The sequence below is a fragment of the Eubalaena glacialis genome, chromosome X, assembly GCF_028564815.1.
Source record: "Eubalaena glacialis isolate mEubGla1 chromosome X, mEubGla1.1.hap2.+ XY, whole genome shotgun sequence".
NCBI classification, from domain to species: domain Eukaryota; kingdom Metazoa; phylum Chordata; class Mammalia; order Artiodactyla; family Balaenidae; genus Eubalaena; species Eubalaena glacialis.
This window is the reverse complement of record NC_083736.1, coordinates 15,032,753-15,054,627: the sequence shown is the minus strand read 5'-3', so window position 1 is coordinate 15,054,627 and position 21,875 is coordinate 15,032,753. Positions and strand designations below refer to the sequence as shown.

At 42.4% G+C, this 21,875-nt stretch overlaps 1 protein-coding gene and 1 long non-coding RNA gene across 9 annotated transcripts in view; one reads left to right on the top strand and one right to left on the bottom strand.

Annotated features, from left to right (window-relative positions):
• Positions 1-21,875, bottom strand: part of NHS (NHS actin remodeling regulator) — a 339,549-nt gene that overhangs the window by 38,137 nt on the left and 279,537 nt on the right. For all 7 annotated transcript variants that reach the window (XM_061179367.1, XM_061179364.1, XM_061179366.1 and 4 more), the window contains 2 exons: positions 18,614-18,766; positions 3,700-3,833 (listed from right to left, as the gene is read on the bottom strand). In XM_061179367.1, coding sequence (XP_061035350.1) covers positions 3,700-3,833; positions 18,614-18,766 — 287 coding nt within the window. The remainder of the gene's footprint in view (positions 1-3,699; positions 3,834-18,613; positions 18,767-21,875) is intronic.
• LOC133082679 (uncharacterized) overlaps positions 1-21,875 on the top strand; it is a 91,850-nt gene that overhangs the window by 41,502 nt on the left and 28,473 nt on the right. The gene's annotated exons all lie outside the window — the stretch shown is intronic.

Below are 21,875 nucleotides of genomic sequence, written 5' to 3'. Positions count from 1 at the left end.
TTTCTATAACACTAGGTCTTCTAATTGTCTATCCTTTGTGTAAGTGAAGGATATTGATTTTTGTGTTTGTATCCTGCTACTTATTGAATTCTTTAATTTAAACAATAAGTTTTATCATTGATTCTCTAGAATTTTCCTGGTATAGTATCACATCACTTGCAACTAGATACAGGTTTACTTCTTCTTTACCAATTCTTACGCCTGTAATTGATTTATTTTGTCCAACTGCATTGATTAATCCCTCTAATATAATGCTAATTAGTAGGAGATAGTATCCTTGCCTTGTTTCTGATTTTAATGGAAATGCCTCTAATGTTTCCCCATTAAGTAAGATACTGGCTTTAGGACTAAGGCATATATATTTCATCCTGTTAATGAAGTACCATTGAATTCCTATTTTCTCAAGTCTTTTTATAAAGAATAGGTCTTGAATTTTATTTAAGACCTTTCCAGCATCTATGGAAGTAATCATATGGATCTTCCCCCCTTAGATCTATTAATATAGTATATGATACTAATAGATTTCCTAATATTGAACCAACCTTCCATTCCTGGAATAAATCCCATTTAGTCATGGTATATTAATTTCTCAGTATGATATTGTATTCTGTTTGCTCACATTTAATTTAGCATTTTTGCATCAATAATCATGAGTTGATATTGGTCTGTCCTCCCTCCCTTCCTTCCTGCCTCCCTCCCTCCCTCCCTCCCTCCCTCCCTCCCTCCCTCCCTCCCTCCCTCCCTCCCTCCCTTCCTTCCTTCCTTCCCTCCCTCCCTCCCTCCCTCCCTCCTGTCTTTATCAGGTTTAGGTATCAAACCTTCAGAAAAGGTTCATAAAAGAAATGGGGAAGTTCTTCATTTTCAATGTGCTGAAACAACTTATAGAGCGTTGAGATGATCTGGACTTTGAAAGTTTAGTAGAATTCCTCTGTGAAACCATCTGGGCCTGAAATCACCTCCTTTGCCACCCTTGATGAGGGAGGACTTCCATATGGGCTTTCATTAGGAGACACCCCTTGAATTTTCAGCTTACAGAGCTGGGATTTAAACCTAGTTAGACCCATGGTCTTATCACTATATCACTGATACCTCAGGGACTTGGATTGCCTAATCATAATAATGATGATGATGATGATGATGTCTAATACATATTAAGTGCTTTTTATGTGTCAGGTACTGTTTACATGTATTAACACATTCAATCCTTGTTTTAAACTTGTAAGGTACTATCTCTCATTATCCCCAAGACACTGAAATGATTAACTTGTCCAGGGTCACATAGCTCGTAAATGGTAGAGCTTGGTCTTCAATTCCAGGCAGTTCGCCTTCACAGACCATGTCTTTAATGACCAAAGTACAGTATAACAGTTTATAGAATTGTGGACGAGTGTATATCAGAATCTCATTATGAATGCTTTTTTAAAGGGAAAAAAATGGTTTAACTGAAGTCTCGTAAAGGAAAGGAGAGTTGCTGTTTACAAAAACGTCTGTCTAGCAATTTGGCTACAAATTTCCTATCCCTATACCTACAGCCTTTTCTCTTGCAGCAGTATACAGCCTTTGTAAGCTTAATGTATAGAACTGTGTTCTAGTCTGAGTCAGCTCCAGGTCTGAGGGATTCAACTTGAATGGAAATCTTCCAATGACCTTGGTGACCGAAACTCAATCAAACAAATGAAACAGTTAAAATTTCCCCAAATTACTTCGAAATACTAAATATTATTGAGATGGGTAAATTTTCTGGTTTACATAAGTATGACCTCTTATTAATGTTTGTTGAGAAAATGAAGCACCCTCATTGCTATTCATTATTTTAAGCTTTTTCCTATAGTCTTATTTTGGTATTTAGACATTATTAAAAATTATGCAGATTAAGACAAAGGGTAATATTTTTATGTCATTTCTGTAAATGCTTAACATTCTTCTCTCCCACCGCCCCCTGCCAAGAAAGCCAACTTAATGAGCCACAAAACATATTATAATGAATGGGAAAAATATTTTTGGCATTTTTATGCAGAAAATGCCTCATTAAAAGCAAATGCTTCAGCAAGCAGATTTGAGCTTAATAGGAACTTTTGTTGAGCAGGGGCTTTTATGACAAATCACTAGCATGTTGTAACTGCTCTATATAAAGACCTAGAAAGCCATAAGAGACTCTTACCTTCCTTTCTTATCCCTGGGCTGCATTGCAGCAGTATGGTGAGTTTGACATGGCACTTAGGACACTTGATGAGCCTGAGGGACATGAAGCCTACTGTCCAGCCACGAGTAGGAAAAATGTCTGTGTACTGTTCAATATCACTCACTGTTTTATCTGGATATATCATGAGAGTCATTTAGATGAAATCTGTTCTCAGCTTGGTGTCTGGCATCATGTGACCCAAATATTTTGCATCTAATTTGCATATTGTAAAGGCCATAAGTGTACAGGGTTTATAATCATACATACAACCTTAATTTCAAATAAAAACCTCAACTTCTACCTACACTACTGTAACTTCTTTAGACTTAGGGCCTCAAACTGGCATGACAAGGGAGCAGGGGTCTGCCCATTCAGGCAGGCTGTGTGGGCTGATTTGGTCACAGAAACCATAGTCTCTCACCTCAGTGATGCCCTACTCAGAGGCACAAAGTGCTCACCTGTCCCCACTGAGCCCTCAGAAGGCACACCTGGGGTAATGGTGTTTCCAGGTATTCTGAGCTGGTCTCAGCTTCATCATCTCTGATCCATACTTGGGGGCTTGAGCTGAGTTACAGCCACACCCACCCAGGCAAGGCTGACATCACCAGTGGTGATGACATCACTCTGGTAACTGGTTACTCAGAAGAGCACCCTCCCTTATAGAATGGGGGAAGCATGAAATTATGAGATGATTCATCTTCAAATGGTAATTTTTCACATCATGTAAGTTCTTTCTCAGTTCACCCTACCTAGTCAGCCATGCTATCGCCTGACTAGTAATAATAGTAGTGGTTGCAGCAGTTAACATTTACTGAGGTCTTACTCTATGTCAGGCATTGTGCTAAGTTCTTTCCATGCCTTATCTCATTTAACCCTCAAACCCTATAAGCTAGTTACTATTAATATCCCCATATTACAGATGAGGGAACTGAGGGCAAGGAACGTAAGTAACCTGCCCTAAATCTTTCAGCTTGTATGCAGAAGAATTAGGATTTGAAGCAATTTTTCCCCCGATTTTATTTTATTTATTTTATCTTTTATTGAAGGATGGTTGATTTACAATATTATGTTAGTTTCGGGTATACAGCACAGTGATTCAGTTTGATGTATATTTTTTTCTTCAGATTCTTTTCCATTATAGGTTATTACAAAATATTGAAAAGAGTTCCCTGTGCTATGCAATAAATCCTTGTTGTTTATCTTTTTTATATATAGTGGTGTGTATCTGCTAATCCAATATTCCTAATTTCCCTGATTTTAGAGTCCTTAACTATTGTTGCTTTACTGCATTGTGCAGCCAATTAAATTAAAAAAAAATCTGTATCCCCACTCTATTCCCCAAGAAAGAGGCATTCCTTTCAAGAATGAAAGGGGAAAAATTCACTTTTCAAATGCCCATGATTAGCTCTTTCAGGCAGCCCAGTCTCCTTCAGTAGGAGGAGGGAAACTGACGCCCAAGACCCACTCATACTTCCCGCTAAGCAGGTACAGGGCTGCCGCCTGGCCATCTAGCTCACCGTTAAGAAGTGCCGGTCCTTAAGTTCGCGTCTTCTCTGGCTGTGAGCTGGGGGGTAGGCGGGCAGTGGAGGAGCTACTACGGAAAGGGGTGCAGCAGCTCTCTGCTCCCGGCGATCGCTCCGGCTCCGGTGTTCTGGGGGCAGAAAAAGCAATAATACAGAAACATACTTGGCATTTTCAATTTCTCTTTCCCCCTTGGGAGGATCAGCAAAAGGCTGGAGAAAAGTGAGTTTTTGCTAATCCAGCTCATTTGTATACCAAATAAGCTTTTCAGAATGGTTCTGAACTAAACTTTCACTTCATATGAAGTTGGACACCTACATTTCAGTGGGTTCATCTCATAATCATTGTACAAGATGGTTCACTCTAAGTTTGGAAAAAGTAGTATATTTCTCAACATGCCTTGTTTCAAAACAACATGAGCAAAAAAAAAAAAAAAAATCTAGAACAATGGTGCAAGATCTGCTGACATCAGTCCTGGAGTGGACAGTAGGCACAGACACACCAGAGCCTCCCAGAGAGTGGTAGCGACAGATGCTCACAGCCATCCAGTGGGTGATGGAGCCAGCTCACATTGGCTCAGGGGCCCGGATTGCTATGTGTTCAGGAATTTTGCGAGCCAGTTTTTAAACTGTTGGTAGCTTGAAATAGGCTACGGTGGGAGTATTTATATCACAGAAACTGGAGAGTCCTACACATCAGGGCCTTATTTATTTATTTCTTTATTACATTTTTTAAAAACAGAGCCTGTGGCCTGCACACCGTTGCACCCATCTAAGCTCTGTCACCCACAACACTCAGATGGCTTTCAAATCCTGGGTTCCTAAGAAAGTAAAGAAATCCCAATGGTGACAGTTGTCTGATTTAGGAATAAAGGTACTTCTGGGAAAAACCAAGAAATTTCCATGTGTGCGATGAAGTGGTCCTGACTCATTGACAAGAATCACTGAGACATCAAGAGCACAGCTCAGCTTTCTGGGTGTCTCAGTGAGCCCCAAAGCACATCCTACCCAACATACTGGCCACACCAAAGGCTGCCCTGCCTGCCAAAACCCAGCCCACACTCATGCCTAGGGCCTGAAATCTCGTGACTCCCACCCAATATGACCAAGGTAGAAATTTGTGCAGCAGATGTCTTAATCTGTCTTCTGTTGTTTAAAATTGTCATTACTCAGCACATCTACGATAATAATTATGATGCCCAATATTTATTGAGCAATTGCCATGCATCAAAGATGCTTTGCAAAAGCTTTTATGTGCATTATCTTGACAACTGCACGAAGTAGGCACTGATAGTGTCCCTCTTGTGCAGATGCCTAAACCAATCAGGGAGGCTAAGTCATTGCCGAGCTGTCAGTGGTACACACTTGGCCCCAGGGCTCTGCTCTTGACCACTTCTTGACCTGTAAGCTCTAGAAGGTCCAAACACACCTCGCTCATCAGAGCAAGACTGCTGGGATTTGATAGTATTTGATTATAATTATATTTTATCACATTCTAATTCTTTGGACATTGATAATATAGAATATTTGGCTACTCATAAGACACTAATTCTTTTACCCGTGTTAGGAAACAGCTAACTACACTGACCCTCTCAGGTGGCGTCAGATGCCCTTTCTCTGAAGGTCCTGTAGTGCCAGTGGCCATTTCATCTCTGTCATTGTATAGATAAAAATCAGGATCTCTCTAGATGTCTGCCTCTTTTATAGAAGGCTGCCCCTGGACAACAGAGATTATATTCAGCTTTCTGTCGCAGTGCCCTGCTGTGCCTGTGATATAGTGGGTTCTCAATAAATGTTTGTGGAGTGACTGAAAGGAAGAACAAATTAATGCTTTCATTAAGGTCTGCTTTTGTAACAGCAGAATGCACTCTAAAGCCCTACCTTTCCCATGGGCTGTGTAGTTAGTTAGTGCCCTCGCTGTGCCCTTGCTGTTAGGTCCTTCTCTGGTCCTGTTGCCTATTTACACTGGCCGCCCTAATGCTGGCCCCTTTCCTCTTTGCTGTAGTCACTGTGTTGTGCTCTAAACCAGTACCTGAGCACTCTTGAGCCTTCTGATTTCTGTCCATGTCTGATTGGCCTGTCTGTGGGCCTCCCTGCCTCAACTGCCGACTTTGTCTGTGTCAGGAAAATGTGGCAGTATTTCTCATCTACCTTTGCTTGGGATTCTTTAGACAAATGTTGACTCCCATTCACAACCAGAGAGAAGTCCTCATCCCCACACAGGTGGTCTTTGCTAAACTGCCACCATAGCCATTGTTCATCAGAAAGACTTTAAAAAAAAAAAAACTATATAGTTGATTTACAATATTGTGGGACTTCCCTGGTGGGGCAGTGGTTAAGAATTTGCCTGCCAATGAAGGGGACACGGGTTCGAGCCCTGGTCCGGGAAGATTCCACATGCCACAGAGCAGCCAAGCCCGCGAGCCACAACTACTGAAGCCCACGTGCCTAGAGCCCATGCTCCACAACAAGAGAAGCCACCGCAATGAGAAGCCCACACACCGCAACAAAGAGTAGCCCCCGCTCACCGCAACTAGAGACAAGCCCGCACGCAGCAATGAAGACCCAATGCAGCCAAAAAAAAAAAAAAATAAATAAATAAATAAATTAAGGGAAAAAAACCAATGGAATACAATATTGTGTTAGTTTCAGGCATACAGCTTCAGATTCTTTTCCAATATAGGTTATTACAAGATAGTGAATATAGTTCCCTGTGCTATACAGTAAATCCTTGTTGTTTATCTATTTTATATATAGTGCTGTGTATCTGTTAATCCCATACTCCTAATTTATCCCTCCACCTCCCCTTTCCCCTTTGGTAACCGTAAGTTTGTTTTCTATGTCTATGAGTCTGTTTCTGTTTGGTCAGTAAATGAATTTGTATTTTATTTTTAGATTCCACATATAAGTGATATATAATATTTGTCTTTCTCTGTCTGACTTACTTGGTATGATAATCTCTAGGTCCATCCATGTTGCTGCAAATGGCAATATTTCATTCTTTTTTAGTGCTAAGTAATATTCCATTGTATATACACCACATCTTCTTTATCCATTCATCTATTGATGGACTCTCAGGTTGCTTCTATGTCTTGGCTATTGTAAATAGTGCTGCAATGAACATAGCAGTGCATGTATCTTTTTGAATTATAGTTTTGTCTAGGTATATGCCCAGGAGTGGGTTTGCTGGATCATATGGTAACTCTATTTTTAGTTTTTTAAGGAACCTCCATACTGTTCTCCATAGTGGCTGCACCAATTTACATTGCCACCAACAGTGTAGGAGGGTTCCCTTTTCTCCACACCATCTCCAGCATTTATTATTTTTAGACTTTTTGATGATGGCCATTCTGACTGGTGTGAGGTGATAACTCCTTGTAGTTTTAATTTGCATTTTCCCAGTAATTAGCGATGTTGAGCATTTTTTCATGTGCCTGTTGGCCAACTGTATGTCTTCTTTGGAGAAATGTCTATTTAGGTCTTCTGCCCAGTTTTTGATTGGGTTGTTTGTTTGTTTGTTTTTTGATATTGAGTTGTATGAGGTGTCTGTATATTTTGGAAATTAAGCCCTTGTCGTTCTCATCGTTTGCAAATATTTTTTCCCAGTCTGTAGGTTGCCTTTTCATTTTGTTTATGGTTTGCTTTGCTGTGAAAAAGCCTATAAGTTTGATTAGGCTCCATTTATTTATTTTTGCGTTTACTTCTTTTACCTTGGGAGACTGATCTAAGAAAACATTACTATGATTTATGTCCGAGAATGTTTTGCCTATGTTCTCTTCTAGGAGTTTTATGGTGTCATATCTTATGTTTAAGTCTTTAAGCCATTTTAGGTTTATTGTTGTGTATGGTGTGAGGTTGTGTTCTAACTTCATTGATTTACATGAGGCTGTCAAGCTTTCCCAACACCACTTGCTGAAGGGACTGTCTTTTCTCCATTGTATGTTCTTGCCTCCTTTGTTGAAGATTAATTGACTGTAGGTGTGTGGGTTTATTTCTGGGCTCTCTATTCTGTTCTTTTGATCTATATGTCTGTTTTTGTGCCAGTACCATGCTGTTTGGATTACGGTAGCTTTGCAGTATTGTCTGAAATCTGGGAAGGGTTATGCCTCCAGCTTTATTCTTTTTCCTCAGAGTTGCCTTGGCAATTCTTGGTCTTTTGTAGTTCCATATACATTTTAGGATTATGTGTTCTAGCTCTGTGAAAAATATCATGGGTAATTTGATAGAAATCATATGAAATCTGTAGATTGCTTTGGGTAGTATGGCTGTTTTAACAATATTAATTCTTCCAATCCAAGAGCATGGCATAGCTTTCCATTTCTTTGTATCATTTTCAGTTTCCTTTATCAGTGTTTTATAGTTCTCAGCGTATAGGTCTTTCATCTCCTTGGTTAGGTTTTATTTATTTATTTATTTATTGCACAATTTTATTTATTTATTTATTTATTTTTAATTTATTTTATCCTTTTGGCTGCTTTGGGTCTTCATTGCTGCGTGTGGGCTTGCTCTAGTTGCGGCGAGCGGGGGCTACTCTTTGTTGAGGTGCACGGGCTTCTCATTGCGGTGGCTTCTCTTGTTGCAGAGCACAGGCTCTAGGTGTGCAGGCTTCAGTAGTTGCGGCACGCAGGCTCAGTAGTTGTGGCACGCGGGCTCTAGAGCGCAGGCTCATTAGTTGTGGCGCACGGGCTTAGTTGCTCCACAGCATGTGGGATCTTCCCGGGCCAGGGCTCGAACCCATGTCCCCTGCATTGGCAGGCGGATTCTTAACCACTGTGCCACCAGGGAAGCCCTTTGCACAACTGTAAACGGGATTGTGTTTTTACTTTCTGATATTTCATTGTTAGTGTAAAGAAATGCAACAGATTTCTATATATTGATCTTGTATCCTGCTACCTTGCTGAATTCATTTATTTGTTCTAACAGTTTTTGTGTGGAGTCTTTAGGGTCTTCTATATAGAGTATCATGTCATCTGCGTACAATAACAATTTTATCTCTTCCCTTCCAATTTGGATACCTTTTATTTCTTTTTCTTTTTTTTTTTTTTTAAATTAATTTATTTATTTATTTTTGCTGTGTTGGGTCTTAGTTTCTGTGCGAGGGCTTTCTCTAGTTGCGGCAAGCGGGGGCCACTCTTCATCGCGGTGCGCGGACCTCTCGCTGTCGTGGCCTCTCTTGTTGCGGAGCACAAGCTCCAGACGCGCAGGCTCAGTAGTTGTGGCTCACGGGCCCAGTCGCTCCGCGGCATGTGGGATCTTCCCAGACCAGGGCTCGAACCCGTGTCCCCTGCATTGGCAGGCAGATTCTCAACCACTGCGCCACCAGGGAAGCCCTATTTCTTCTTCTTGTCTGACTACTGTGGCTAGGACTTCCAATACTATGTTGAATAGAAGCGGTGAGAGTGGGCATCCTTGTCTTGTTCCAGAATTTAGTGGGAAGGATTTCACCTTTTCACTGTTGAGTATTATATTGGCTGTGGGTTTGTTGTAAATGGATTTTATTATGTTGAGATATGTTCCCTCTGTACCTACTTTGGTGAGAATTTTTATCATGAATGGATGTTGAATTTTATCAAATGCTTTTTCTGCTTCTATTGAGATGATCATGTTGTTTTTGTCTTTTGTTGATATGGTGTATCACGTTGATTGATTTGTGTATGTTGAACCATCCTTGTGACCTTGGAATAAATCCAACTTGATCATGGTGTATGATCCTTCATATGTGTTGTTGGATTCAGTTTGCTAATATTTTGTTGAGGATTTTTCCATCTATATTCATCAAAGATACTGACCTGTAATTTTGTTTTTTTGTAGTATCGTTGTCTGGTTTTGGTATCAGGGTGATAGTGGCTTCATAAAATGATTTTGGGAGTGTTCCCTCCTCTTCAGTCATTTGGAATAGTTTGAGAAAGATAGGTATGAGTTCTTCTTTTTGTTTGGTAGAATTCCCCAGTGAAGCCATCTGGTCCTAGACTTTTGTTTGCAGGGAGGTTTTTTGTTGTTGTTGTTGTTGTTTTATACAGATTCTATTTTACTTCTAGTGATCGGTCTGTTCAAATTATCTGTTTCTTTTTGATTCAGTTTTGGCAGGCTGTATGTTTCTAGAAACTTGTCAGTTTCTTCTAGGTTGTCCATTTTGTTGGCATATAACTTTTTGGCATATGATTTTTTGTGCTTCTGCGGTATTGGTTGTTGTTTCTCTTTCATTTCTTATTTTGTTTATTTGGGTCCTCTCTCTTTTGTTCTTGGTGAGCCTGGCTAGAGGTTCATCGATTTTGTTTACCCTTTAAAAAAACAGCTCTTGGTTTTATTGACTTTTTTATTATTTTTAATTCTATTTTATTTATTTCCTCTCTGATCTTTATTTCCTTCCTTCTGCTGGCTTTAGGATTTGTATGTTCTTTTCTAATTCTTTTAGGTGGAAGGTTAGGTTGTTTGAGATTTTTCTTATTTTTTGAGGAAGGCCTGTATTGCTGTAAGCTTCTCTCTCAGGACTGCATCCCATAGATTTCGGATGGTTGTGTTTTTATTTTCCTTTGTCTTGAGGTATTTTTTTAATTTCCTCTTTGATTTCATTGTTGACTCATTGCTTTTTTTAGTAGCATGTTGTTTAGTCTCTATGTAATCATTTTTTTCTCATTTTTCTTTCTGTGGTTGATTTCTAGTTTCATGCCATTGTGGTCAGAGAAGATGCTTGAGATAATTTCTTTTCTCTTAAATTTGTTGAGGCTTGTTTTGTGTCTTAGTATGTGGTCTATCCTAGAGAATGTTCCATGTGTACTTGAAAAGAGTGTATTTTGGTTTTCTTGGATGTAGTGTCCTGTAGATATCAATTAAGTCTGTTTTAATGTGTCAGAGTCTCTGTTGCCTTATTGATTTTCTGTTTGGAATATCTGTCCATTGATGTCAGTGGGGTGTTAAAATCTCCTGCTACTATTGTATTCCCATCAGTTTCTCCTTTTATGTCTGTTAGTATTTGTTTCACGTATTTAGGTGCTCCTATATTGCATACATATACGTTAATGAGTGTAATATCATCCTCTTCTTATATTGATCCTTTTATCATTAATACAGGGTCCTTCTTTGTCTTTATTCATGGCCTTTGTTTTAAAGTCTCTTTTGTCTGATACGAGTATTGCTACCCTCGCTTTCTTGTCATTTCCATTTGCATGAAATATCTTTTTCCATCCCCTCACTTTCAATCTATGCATGTCTTTCACCCTAAAGTGGGTCTCTTATAGGCAGCAGATTGTAGGTTCTTGTTTTATTATCCAATATGCCAGTCTGTGTCTTTTTATCAGAGCATTTAGTCTATTGACATTTAAAGTAATTATTGATAAGTATGTATTTATTGCCATTTTAAACCTTGTTTTCCAGTTGACTTTGTATTTCTTCTTTGTTCCTTTCTTCTTTTTGTTTTTCCTTTTGTAGTTTATGGTTTTCTTTTGTATTATGCTTGAGTTCCTTTCTTTTTGGCTTTTGTGAGACCACTGTATGTTTTTAATTTGTGGTTACCCTGGTTTTCAAGTATGTTAAACCATAACTGTATCTTCTTGCTTTAGACTGATAGTCATGTAAGCTCAAACACATTCTAAAAAAACTACATATTCTTACTCCCCTCCCCCACATTATGTGATTCTGATGTCCTCTTTTACATCTTCATGTTTATCCTTTTGTTGTTCCTTATAGTTATAATTGCTTTCACAAATTTTTTGATTGTTTTTAAATTTATGTACTGGCTTATTTAAGTGATCTTCAATCCTTTTATATATTTGCCTTTCCTGTTGTGATTTTCCCTTTCCTATAGATTCTTGCTTCTTTTCTGTTTAGAGAAGACCTTTCAATATTTCTTTTAGGATAGGTTTAGTATTTCTATATTCTTTTTTTTTTTAACTTTTTATTTTATACTGGAGTATAGTTGATTAACAATGTTGTGACAGTTTCAGGTATACAGCACAGTGATTTAGTTATACATATGCATGTATCTATTCTTTATCAAATTCTTTTCCCATTTAGGTTGTTACATAATATGGAGCAGAGTTCCCTGTTTTACACAGTAGGTCCTTGTTGGTTATCCATTTTAAGTATAGCAGTGTGTACATGTCCATCCCAAACTCCCTAACTATCCACCCCTGCCCTGGAACCATAAGTTTGTTCTCTAAGTCTGTGAGTCTGTTTTGATTTTGTAAATAAGTACATTTGTATCATTTTTTAAAGATTCTGCATATAAGCAATATCATATGATATCTCACTTTCTCTGTCTGACTTCCTTCACTCAGCATGACAATCTCTGGGTCCATCCATGTTGCTGCAAATGGCATTATTTCATTCTTTTTAATGGCTGAGTAATATTCCATTGTATATATACACCACATCTTCTTTATCCATTTCTCTGTTGATGGACATTTAGGTTGCTTGCGTGTCTTGGCTATTGTCAGTGCTGCAATGAACATTGGGGTGCATGTATCCTTTCGGACCATGTTTTTCTCCGGATATATGCCCAGGAGTGGGATTGCAGGATCATACGGTAGCTCTATTTTTAGTTTTTTAAGGAACCTCCATACTCTTCTCCATAGTGGCTGTACCAATTTACATTCCCATCAGCAGTGTAGGAGGTTTCCCTTTTCTCCACACCCTCTCCAGCATTTATTGTTTGTGGATTTTTTGATGATAGCCATTCTGACTGGTGTGAGGTGATATCTCAGTGCAGTTTTTTTTTATTATTATTTATTAATTTTTATAAATTTATTTTATTTATTTTGGCTGTGTTGGGTCTTCGTTGCTGCACACGGGCTTTCTCTAGTTGCGGCGAGTGGGGGCTACTCTTCGTTGCGGTGCGCGGGCTTCTCATTGCGGTGGCTTCTCTTGAGAGCACAGCCTCTAGGCACGCGGGTTTCAGTAGTTGCAGCACGCAGGCTCAGTAGTTGTGGCACGCGGGCTCTAGAGCGCAGGCTCATTAGTTGTGGCGCACGGGCTTAGTTGCTCCGCGGCATGTGGGATCTTCCCGGACCAGGGATCGAACCCGTGTCCCCTGCACTGGCAGGTGGATTCTCAACCACTGTGCCACCAGGGAAGCCCTCAATGTAGTTTTGGTTTGCATTTCTCTAATAATTAGTGATGTTGAACATCTTTTCATGAGTATTGCTGTATTGCTGTATTCTTTTAGTTTTTGCTCGTCTGAGAAATTCTTTCTCCCTCCTTCTAGTCTAAATGATAATCTTGCTGGGCAGAGTATCCTAGGTTGCAGGTTTTTTCCTTTCAGAACTTTGAATATATCTTGCCACTCCCTTCTGGCCTGCAAAGTTTCTGTAGAGAAATCAGCTGATAGCCTTATGATATTCCCTTGTAAATGACTCTGTTTTTCTCTTGCTGCCTTTAGAATCCTCTCTTTATCTTTCACTTTTGCCATTTTAATTACGTGTCTTGGTGTGGATCAGTTTGGGTTCATCTTGTTTGGGACGGCCTGTGATTCCTGTACCTGGATATCTGTTTCCTTCTTTAGGTTTGGGAAGTTTTCAGCCAGAATTTCTTCAGGTACATTTTGGATCCCTTTTTCTCTTTCTTCTTCTTCTGGATTCCGTATTATGTGTAGGTTGGCACACTTTATGTTATCCCATGGATCTCGTATGTTGCTTTCACTTTTTTTTCACTTGTCTTTCTGTCTGCTGTTCTGATTGGGTGGTTTGTGTTATTTTATCTTCCAGATGACTTATTCATTCTGCTATTTAGACTTATTTAGTCTGCTGTTTATTGACTTTAGCACGGTTTTTATCTTGGCAATTGAGTTGTCTAATTTTGATTGGCTCCTGTTTATGGTTTCTATTGAAGAGTTCCTTGTTACAGTGATCTACATTTCTATCAGTAGTGTTTCTTAGGTTCTTTAGCATTTTTATTACCTCCTTTTTGAACTCAGGGCCTGGTAGACTGGCGAGGTTTGTTTCATCGTTCTCTCAGGGGATTTCTCTTATTCTTTTAAATTGGGAGTAGTTCCTCTGCTTTTTCGTTTTACTTATATTTCTCTAACTCCACGAATTTAGGAGAAACAGTTATCTACTGTGGTCTTGAAAGGCTGTTTTTATGTGGGAGTGTCCTGGTGTAGACTGTGTGAGTCCAGTATTTTTGGTGTGAGGGCTCTATTTGGTATGGATGCCTGCCACATCTTTCCTCAGCATGTGCTGGCCATTATCCACCCTTGATGGGGGGTGTGTTTGGTGTTGTGCTGGCCAGAGCCTGCACTGTATGTTGGGTGGGGCCTCGTCTTTGCTTTGTGGTTGTCACAGCCCTGTCAAGGGGCAGGGTCTACTCCCCAGCTGTTGGAGTTAGAGGCCCTGAGATCTGGTTCTCAGCTGCAGTGTGAGGTAGGCGGGACCGGAGCACTCCCTCTGGGAGCTGTCGTGTGTTCCTCCTCAGGAGCTGTCCGCAGGACCTGTGACTCTGTGAAGCCTCCTGCCACCCAGTGTGCACACCCACAAAATCCGCTGCTGCTGGTGCCGCCCTGAGACCCGTCTCGGCTGTGGGAGCGCTGATAATTGGCTCGAGTGTCAGCCTTGCCTTTGAAGTGTGCAGGTTCACAAAGCATGAGCTCCCAAAGCCTGCCAGAGCTGCGCCCCATGGTGGGAGTGCTGATAATTGGCTCTGATGTTAGCCCTGGTACGTGCGTGCTCCCAAAGTCTGGCGTGGCTGGAGCCGCACCCCGCAGTGAGCACACTGACAATGAGGTGTCTATGGTGGACCCGTACCCGGCCCTTCATGCGTCGATAATGGGGTCCTTTGGCAGACCTGTGCCCCGTCCTGTGTGCACCCCCAACTGCAGCCCAGACCACACTCCAGGCTCTTCAGGATGTCTCTGCGCAGCCAAAGCAAGTCGTCTTCCCGTGTCTGTCCACTGAAGCCTGAGTTTCAGCACCCACGAGCTGTGCACGCATCTCAGGCTGAGAAGTGTGGCAGCACAGCAGCTGTCAGCCGGTCCCTCTGTATCTTGCTTGGCAGCAAGTCAGCCCAGGCACACTCCTCTCTTGCAAATTCCAGGCCCCTGCAGCTCCCCTGTCCTGGCGGACCTTCCAGCCAGCGAAGGAGGTTCCCAGGGTGAGGGAACCCTTCCTCTTTCACAGCTCCCTCCCAGGGGTGCAGGTCCCATCCTGATTCCTTTTTTTTTTTCTCTCCTTTCGTCCTACCCGGTTATGTGGGGATCTTTCTTGCAGCTTTGGTTGTATGAGATCTTTTGACAGCTTTCAGCTGGTATTCTGTGAGAATCGTTCCAGATGTAGCTGTATTTTTTTATGTATTTGTAGGGGGGGAAGCGAGCTCCATGTCCTGCTCTGCCACCTTGATCTCCCTTCCAAGAAGTCTTTTTGAGATAAATGTCTTCCATGTTAAAGTGCCCACCTCCAGCACCCCCCTCATTTTTCTCTGCAAGGAAACAGTGGGCTTTTCTAAATGGGCAGTGTAAGGAAAAGCTTTTATATTCTTAAATGCATAATGAAGAGTAAAATATAGGTGTCACTAGTTAGGAAAAGGTAGAAGGAAGGGAGGAGTCTGGAGGGAGATATCAACTCAATTTCCCATTCAATTTCTCCCCTCCTACCCTTTCATTTGCCCCAGGCCGGGAGTAGGCAGGTAGATTAATGCGTCCCTAATACTTCTTCTGGTGGTGGTGTGAGAACATTCGTCACCTAGAGCCTGAAACTGCAGTAGACTCTTGGTGCTTATTCCCTTAGACCAATGAAATTTAGACCCCAGCCCTGAAACTTGAAAGGAAAGGAAATATATAAATCTCTTTTTATAGCCTCTTAGTAATCTCTCTCTCCCTGTCTCACAAACATAAACATTGGCATCACTTCCAGCCATTATTGGCTCTGAGCATAAAGAACTGCTAAGAAAAAAGGAAAAAAAGAGGAATCAGATTCTAAATAACTTGAAATCCATTAAGATGCTGCTTCTTCTGAGGAGCCTTCCCTGAAGCTCCATGGCATCATTAGTGCCTTTCCTCTGATTCCCCCATATCACTGTGTTGAAATTACCTGGTTACTTGCCTGTCTCCCTCACTAGACCAGGAATTCCTTGTGGGCAAGGACCACATACTGTTGCTCTCTGAATCCTAGGTGTAGCACAGTGCCTGGCCCTCAAGAGACTTTGTTGAGGGGTTTGCTATTTAGCAGATCTTGAAGGCAGCCAATTTCTCGGTTCTGATCTCAGTCCGCCAGCTCCCTGCTTATAGCCCCATTTCCAAAAGGAGCACGCTGCTGCTGCCACCACAGCCTAGCTTGTCTGTGCTTCATCATCCACTCCCTCCTGGTGGAAGCCAGGACATTCCAGCTGTCCAAATAGAGAACCTACAGGGAAGCTCATTTGTGAGCAAGGCCTTGTCTGATAGGTCAGAATTAGTCATGGCCACCAGATGGCAGAAGTGGTATTCTGATGAATGCACTACTAAGCTACTGTTTCTTGGACAAGGGTAAAAAAAAAAAAAAAGTCGCTTTCTAATTTTAATTCTACACTGCATGTTTTTAATTCTGTGATGCCTGTAATTCCTGTTTATGGCTCTCTGCAGTGCTATTAAAACTATTACACCCAAGATTTGCTATTGAGACAACCACAAAGCAAGCCTGTCTGTGGAGGGCAAGATGCAGCTCCTCCGTCTTCCTTACAAACCCCAGGAGGCCCCATATCCATCTCTCAGCCCCCAGGAGGAAGTTCTGAGAAAATTGATATTGGCGCTTGCTGTTCCTTAGTTCTGCCGTTAAGTCCAAACCTGACAACACAGTGAAATGTGATAGCTTACGAGCAGCTTAATGTTATCTGGTTGAATCTGGAAAAATCTAATCAGAGATGACTTATGAATAATAACAAAGGGATAAAAATAATTATGTCTAAAGGGCTAACGTTACTCAAGCTCTCTAATGATGGGATCAGAGAAAGTATTTAGTGAGAATGATTAGATTCCTCTGTCCTCATTCTCTGCCCTCAGTACTCAACCAGTTTTCTGCAGAATTTGATTCAGTTGCACAAACATTCATTGAGGACCTACTATTATGTCAGGGTCATGCTGAATGCTTTGAATAAAAAAAATTTATGGGAATTCCCTGGCGGTCCAGTGGTTAGGACTCTGTGCTGTCACTGCCGAGGGCCGGGGTTCAATCCCTGGTCAGGGAACTAAGATCCCACAAGCCGCGTGGTGTGGCCAAAAAGAAAATTTACAAGATATCATCCTTGTCCTTGAGTTGCTCATGGATTAATGGTAGAAGACAGACAGGCCCGTAAGTGGTTAGTTATGATATAAGCTTATAAGTGGCACAATGGGATGATGCACAGGCGATTATGGCAAGGGCGCCTAATCCAGGCTGCAGAGGAACGGTAAGAGTGTTTGTTAACGAAGCTTTCTGGAAGGTGGCTGGCACTAAAAATTTGGTAAAGAACTTTTCAGCCAACTATGAAATTGAAGTGAATAGTAAGAATGCCAGCGATAGGTTGAGAGGATTCTGACTGTCACCCTTCATTATAAGGGTCACAGTATCTGCTACTAATAACCAAGGGGAATTTTTAGAAACAATTGCATTAGGGATATTAGTAGGTTAGCTCTTTCATTAAAGGGAAGAAAGACAAGGGATGGGCAAAAGGGAGGAGTCATACACATGAGGAAGAAAAAAGCTGAAAACAACATTTGTCATTTTATTTCTCCATCTTGATTGATAGTGACATAAAAATATTTTATTTGAATTTTAATACTCTCGCAAAATACCATTCCTTAAAGGAGCATAGGGAATTTGGAACAAAGACACTGAATGTACAGACCCCATGTGTCTCCATAGCAAAACTCTAAAGGCCAAAAAAGCTGGCATGCCAACTTCTGACACCAACGGAGGGGGCTCTAAAAAGGATGATGCCAGTTGTTTTTAATCTCCTTTGTCCTAATTAGAGTGGCTTTAAGGCACTGAAAAGTAACCAGTGGAAGAAGAGGCTGTATCTTCTACCTTGAATGCTGTGTGCCTACCTCCAGCTTCCTCGGGACTGTGAGAGAACTAGAACTAGAAATATTTATTTCCCTAGGACACAGTGTATGGTGCGGAGGAAAACAGAGCTCTGGCTGGGGGGTCTGGAGGCCTGGGTCGGGGTTCTGGCGCTGTACCTAACCTGCTGCGTGTGACCCTCAGCAAGTGTCCTGACCTCTCTAGGGCTCCATGTGCTCTGCTGTAGAATGGACCAGATCACTGGTTCTCAACAGCAGCAGCAGAACCCCCCTGGGGAAGGTTCTGGTTGTTTGTTTGTTGTTAGATGATTGGGCTGGAGCCAAGGATGACAGCCATCCTACAATGCATAGTACAGTCCTGAACACTGAAACAGTGCCCCAGGTCCCACAGATATCCCGCCAGAATTTCTTGTAAGGGAAAAGCCTAGAACCTACTTCTGAGTCAAAGCTAATTCTCTTTTAATTAACATCCAGAGGGGGTTTTTTTTTTTTTTTGCTCATGTATAATATGTGCTGAATGTACCAGTTTCTATGGTTGTGTCCTCCTGCCCCCTGACTCTTTCATTTCTCTGTGCTTTGTGTTCAGAATGACTTCTGTCTTTACTTAATCCAAACCTACTTTTGATAGGCACAAACATCTGACTTCTTCATTATGTCTTCTAGTGCAGCCGTGCCTGGGCATTTGCATATTGCAAATATTATTATTATAAATAATTTTCCTCTTAAGTTCTCTTTATTATCATATTCAGGCCATAATGCTATTTTTAGTTACATCAATAGGCAGGTTATATTACCCATGAACTTCATTTCAGGGTAGAAAAGGGAGCATTTCAAAGTACTTGCTATAACAAGGGGAGGTGTTGGGACTGATGGGACAGAAAACAACCCCTTGATGGGACGAGCTCCAGGTTCTCTCCCCGAAATGCCCCCAAGCCCGAGATCAGTCACCTCTGCGCAGGGCTTGCAGGCTCTGCCGGGCGTGGCGGTGCAGCTCCTCCACGCAGGGCGGCCTGGTGGCCGGGAGGAAGATGTTTCTCTGCTGGTGCCACGGTGCACGGTAGTACACGCTCAGCTTGCTCTCGATATCCAGGTTGGAGACGGCTGCAAGACAAAAGAGGAAAACAGGGCATTATCCATCCGAAGCTTTCAGTTGTGCACTTGGCAGACCCTGGGGCGGGACAGGGGTGGAGTCCGGGTGGAGTGGAGTCGAAATCCAGACCGCTGCATTCACAAGAGGAACTTGCTTAAGGCTGGAGAAAGGTTTGAAGTTTACAATACAGATAGGACAACCTTTGCCCCCAAGCCAAGGGATGGGAGACCCCGGGACACCAACCATCTGTCCGCGACCAGCCAGTTTCCTCTCTACACCCTCACTTCTCACTCTCTGACACAGTTGTTCGTGAACCTGGACAAGCCCCTGGCCAGCCATGCTTCAGGGTGGGGTGAGGTCCTGCCTTCCAAGAAGGCAGAGAAGAGCCTCAGGAGTGAGTGGAAAAGCTTGCCCCAGCTCCAGTCTTCTGGCCGCAGGCCCTCAGAACTATAGTTCTGCACACCTGCTCCCGATGCCCACTTGAACTTTGCCTCTCCCTTGCCCTGCTTTCTGTCTCCTGTGACCCCCGGCCCCCGACCCTCACTATTGAACATTATCCTGCCCTCTACTTGCCATCTCCACTGTCTGCCATCTTTCAAAGCATTGCTTAGCTTCCCTAGTTTTGCCCAGGGAAGAGCACAGGCATTAAAGAACCCATTAAGGGGTGATTGGTGTTAAGGGAGGGAAACCACAGACAGTGCTGGTGAGGAGAGGGACACGGTCCTTGCGACTCCTCCAAGAGATCAAGGAAGAAGGCCTCCTTCCCCCAAGCACAGCATTTCACCCAGTATGTCTTCTTCATGCACACACTGAGCCTAAGATGGAGGTCACCCATGAGTCAAAGATAAATTCTTATGGCAGGCACTGTTCCTAAGCAGGAAGAGTCTGATTAGGAAATTACTGCACAGAGGCACTCCTGAGCACCTGGGCAGCCTGCCAGCTTCAGGAATGGCGAGAACTGCCCCAGTCTGCTTTACCCTCCAGACCTACTATCTGGACCAGACCTACCCTGCATCTCCCAGTCTCGTCCTCTCCTTCTGCTTTTCCTTTTTTTCCCAGGGTGTGATTTGGGGGCATTCTGTTCCACTGTTTATTCCTGTGCCCCAAAAAACTTTTGGTTCCTGTCCGATCCTTTTCTTTTTGAAATCTGGTCTACCATTTCACTTATGTCTGTCTGAGAAGCCTTACATAAAACATGACGCTCTATAGATAAAGCAGGAAGGCAAATGTAAAAGAAGGGAAGATACTTTTGTAGAAGGGGGGGCGGGAATAGAAGAAAGAAAATTGGGAAAAACGCAGCCTTTGATAATTAATCCCCCCCCTCCCCCGGCACTGCATTTACAGCAGTTGTTTTTGGTTTTGGTTTTGTTTTCTTAAGCAGTCTTTAGCAGTGTTGGGTTTTTTTTTTCCCCCTAGAATAATACATCATAACCACAAGGACCACCAGTAGAAACAAGGACATATTTCCAAAGATGCTAAAGAAACATCACGTGGACAGGGTCAAAGGGACAGTGCTATCTATGCCTCTAAAACAGTGCCATCAAATAGAACTCTGTGATGATGAAATGCTGTATTAGCTGTACAGTCCAATGTGGTAACCACTAGCCACACTGGCTACTGAGTACCTTTAATTTTTAATTTTATTTAATTTAAATTTAAATAGCCACAGGTAGCTATTGTATTGTACACAACCATAACCAGAGTGTACTATCTATCTATTATATTCTCTCACCCTCAGCTACAGAGCAGATTACTCCCTTTGACCTAGATTTATCCTCACTTGGTGTTTTATCTCCAAGAAGACTTCAAGCCCAAGGGTTAGAGATCCCAGGATTATCTTCCTGGGTAGGGGAAGAGTATTTTTAGGGGAAAGTTCTATGGGGCCAAGAATAAAGGCAGCAACTTTTCTTTCTTGCGTTACTCTATAACCTCAACCCTTTCACTGGAAACCGTAAGTGCTTGGCGAACCAGTCAGGGGTCATTGAGTCCTGAGGCCTCTTCAGGCCTCAGATGAGGTGTGGGAGGCCTTGGGGTAGAAAGGGTGGGCCACATCTGGATCAGAGCTCTCCTTCTCTCATGTGTAAAGCAGGGGGAAGTGCTGAAGACAGAGCCTTTATTTAGCCCCCCTCAGAGGAATGCTCTGGTTCAGTGACCAGGACTGATTGAAAAGTCAGCCTCTCCCTGGATGCAGAGGTCAGCTCCCACCCAACAGGGCAGAGGTCATTACCAAACTCAACGGAGATGGCTGTGAATTCATCTGCTAGTGACAGCTGGGAGAAGGGACAGAGCAGAAAGCTTGCCTGGTGGAAAGAAGAGGCAGAAAGTTCAGTGGGTATTTCCCTGAAGTAGAGGGACTTCTGAGCACCTCCTCTCCCAGGCTCATCCTTTCAGCAGGAAGGCAGAAGCCAGGATTTGGGGCTGGACCCCGGTGACTTGGGGGTAGACCAGAGAGTCTTATAGCCCCTCATTCCCTCAGCACCACAGACCAGACGCTCAGGGTCTTATATTTTGATAGCCCCTCAGAAACGAGGTTGAGTGGCCGTGGCCCCTCCATCTTTGTGTGGGGAACAGCTTTTGCTTTCAGTTTTGTCCTTTGGTTACAGAGCATTACCTAGTACTGTGTGTCCGCCAGAGGCAGGCAGGCAGACAGGCACTAATGGAGCTCTTCTAGGGAAAACTATCCCATTTTCCTTCTTTAAAAAATCGATTCCTTTTCCTAAATAACAGTTCAACAAAAGTTGAATCCACTCATTCATAAGCTCGCCGTGCCACTGCCATTGCAAGGTTGTCCCACATCTTCAGGTTCACCCTGCCCCTTTTTCTTCCCTGTTTAACAATTTCACCCTGGCTGAGCCATGCAAGATAGTAGGTTTAGCGCTCTTACTTAATGTTTGGTCTCATAAAACTAATACAAAGAGAAGCAAGAAGGTTTCTCCTCAGCTTATTTGGGTATACCCAGGGAACTGTCCGGTAGGCAGAATTCTTGGGGTAGCCCCCAAGATTCCTGCCTTCTCGTGTACATAACCTGTATAGTCGCCTCCCCTTGAGTGTAGGTGGAATCTGTGAATTATGGGATTTTAAGATCCCTCTTCAGTTGACTTTGAGTTGATCAAAAGGGAG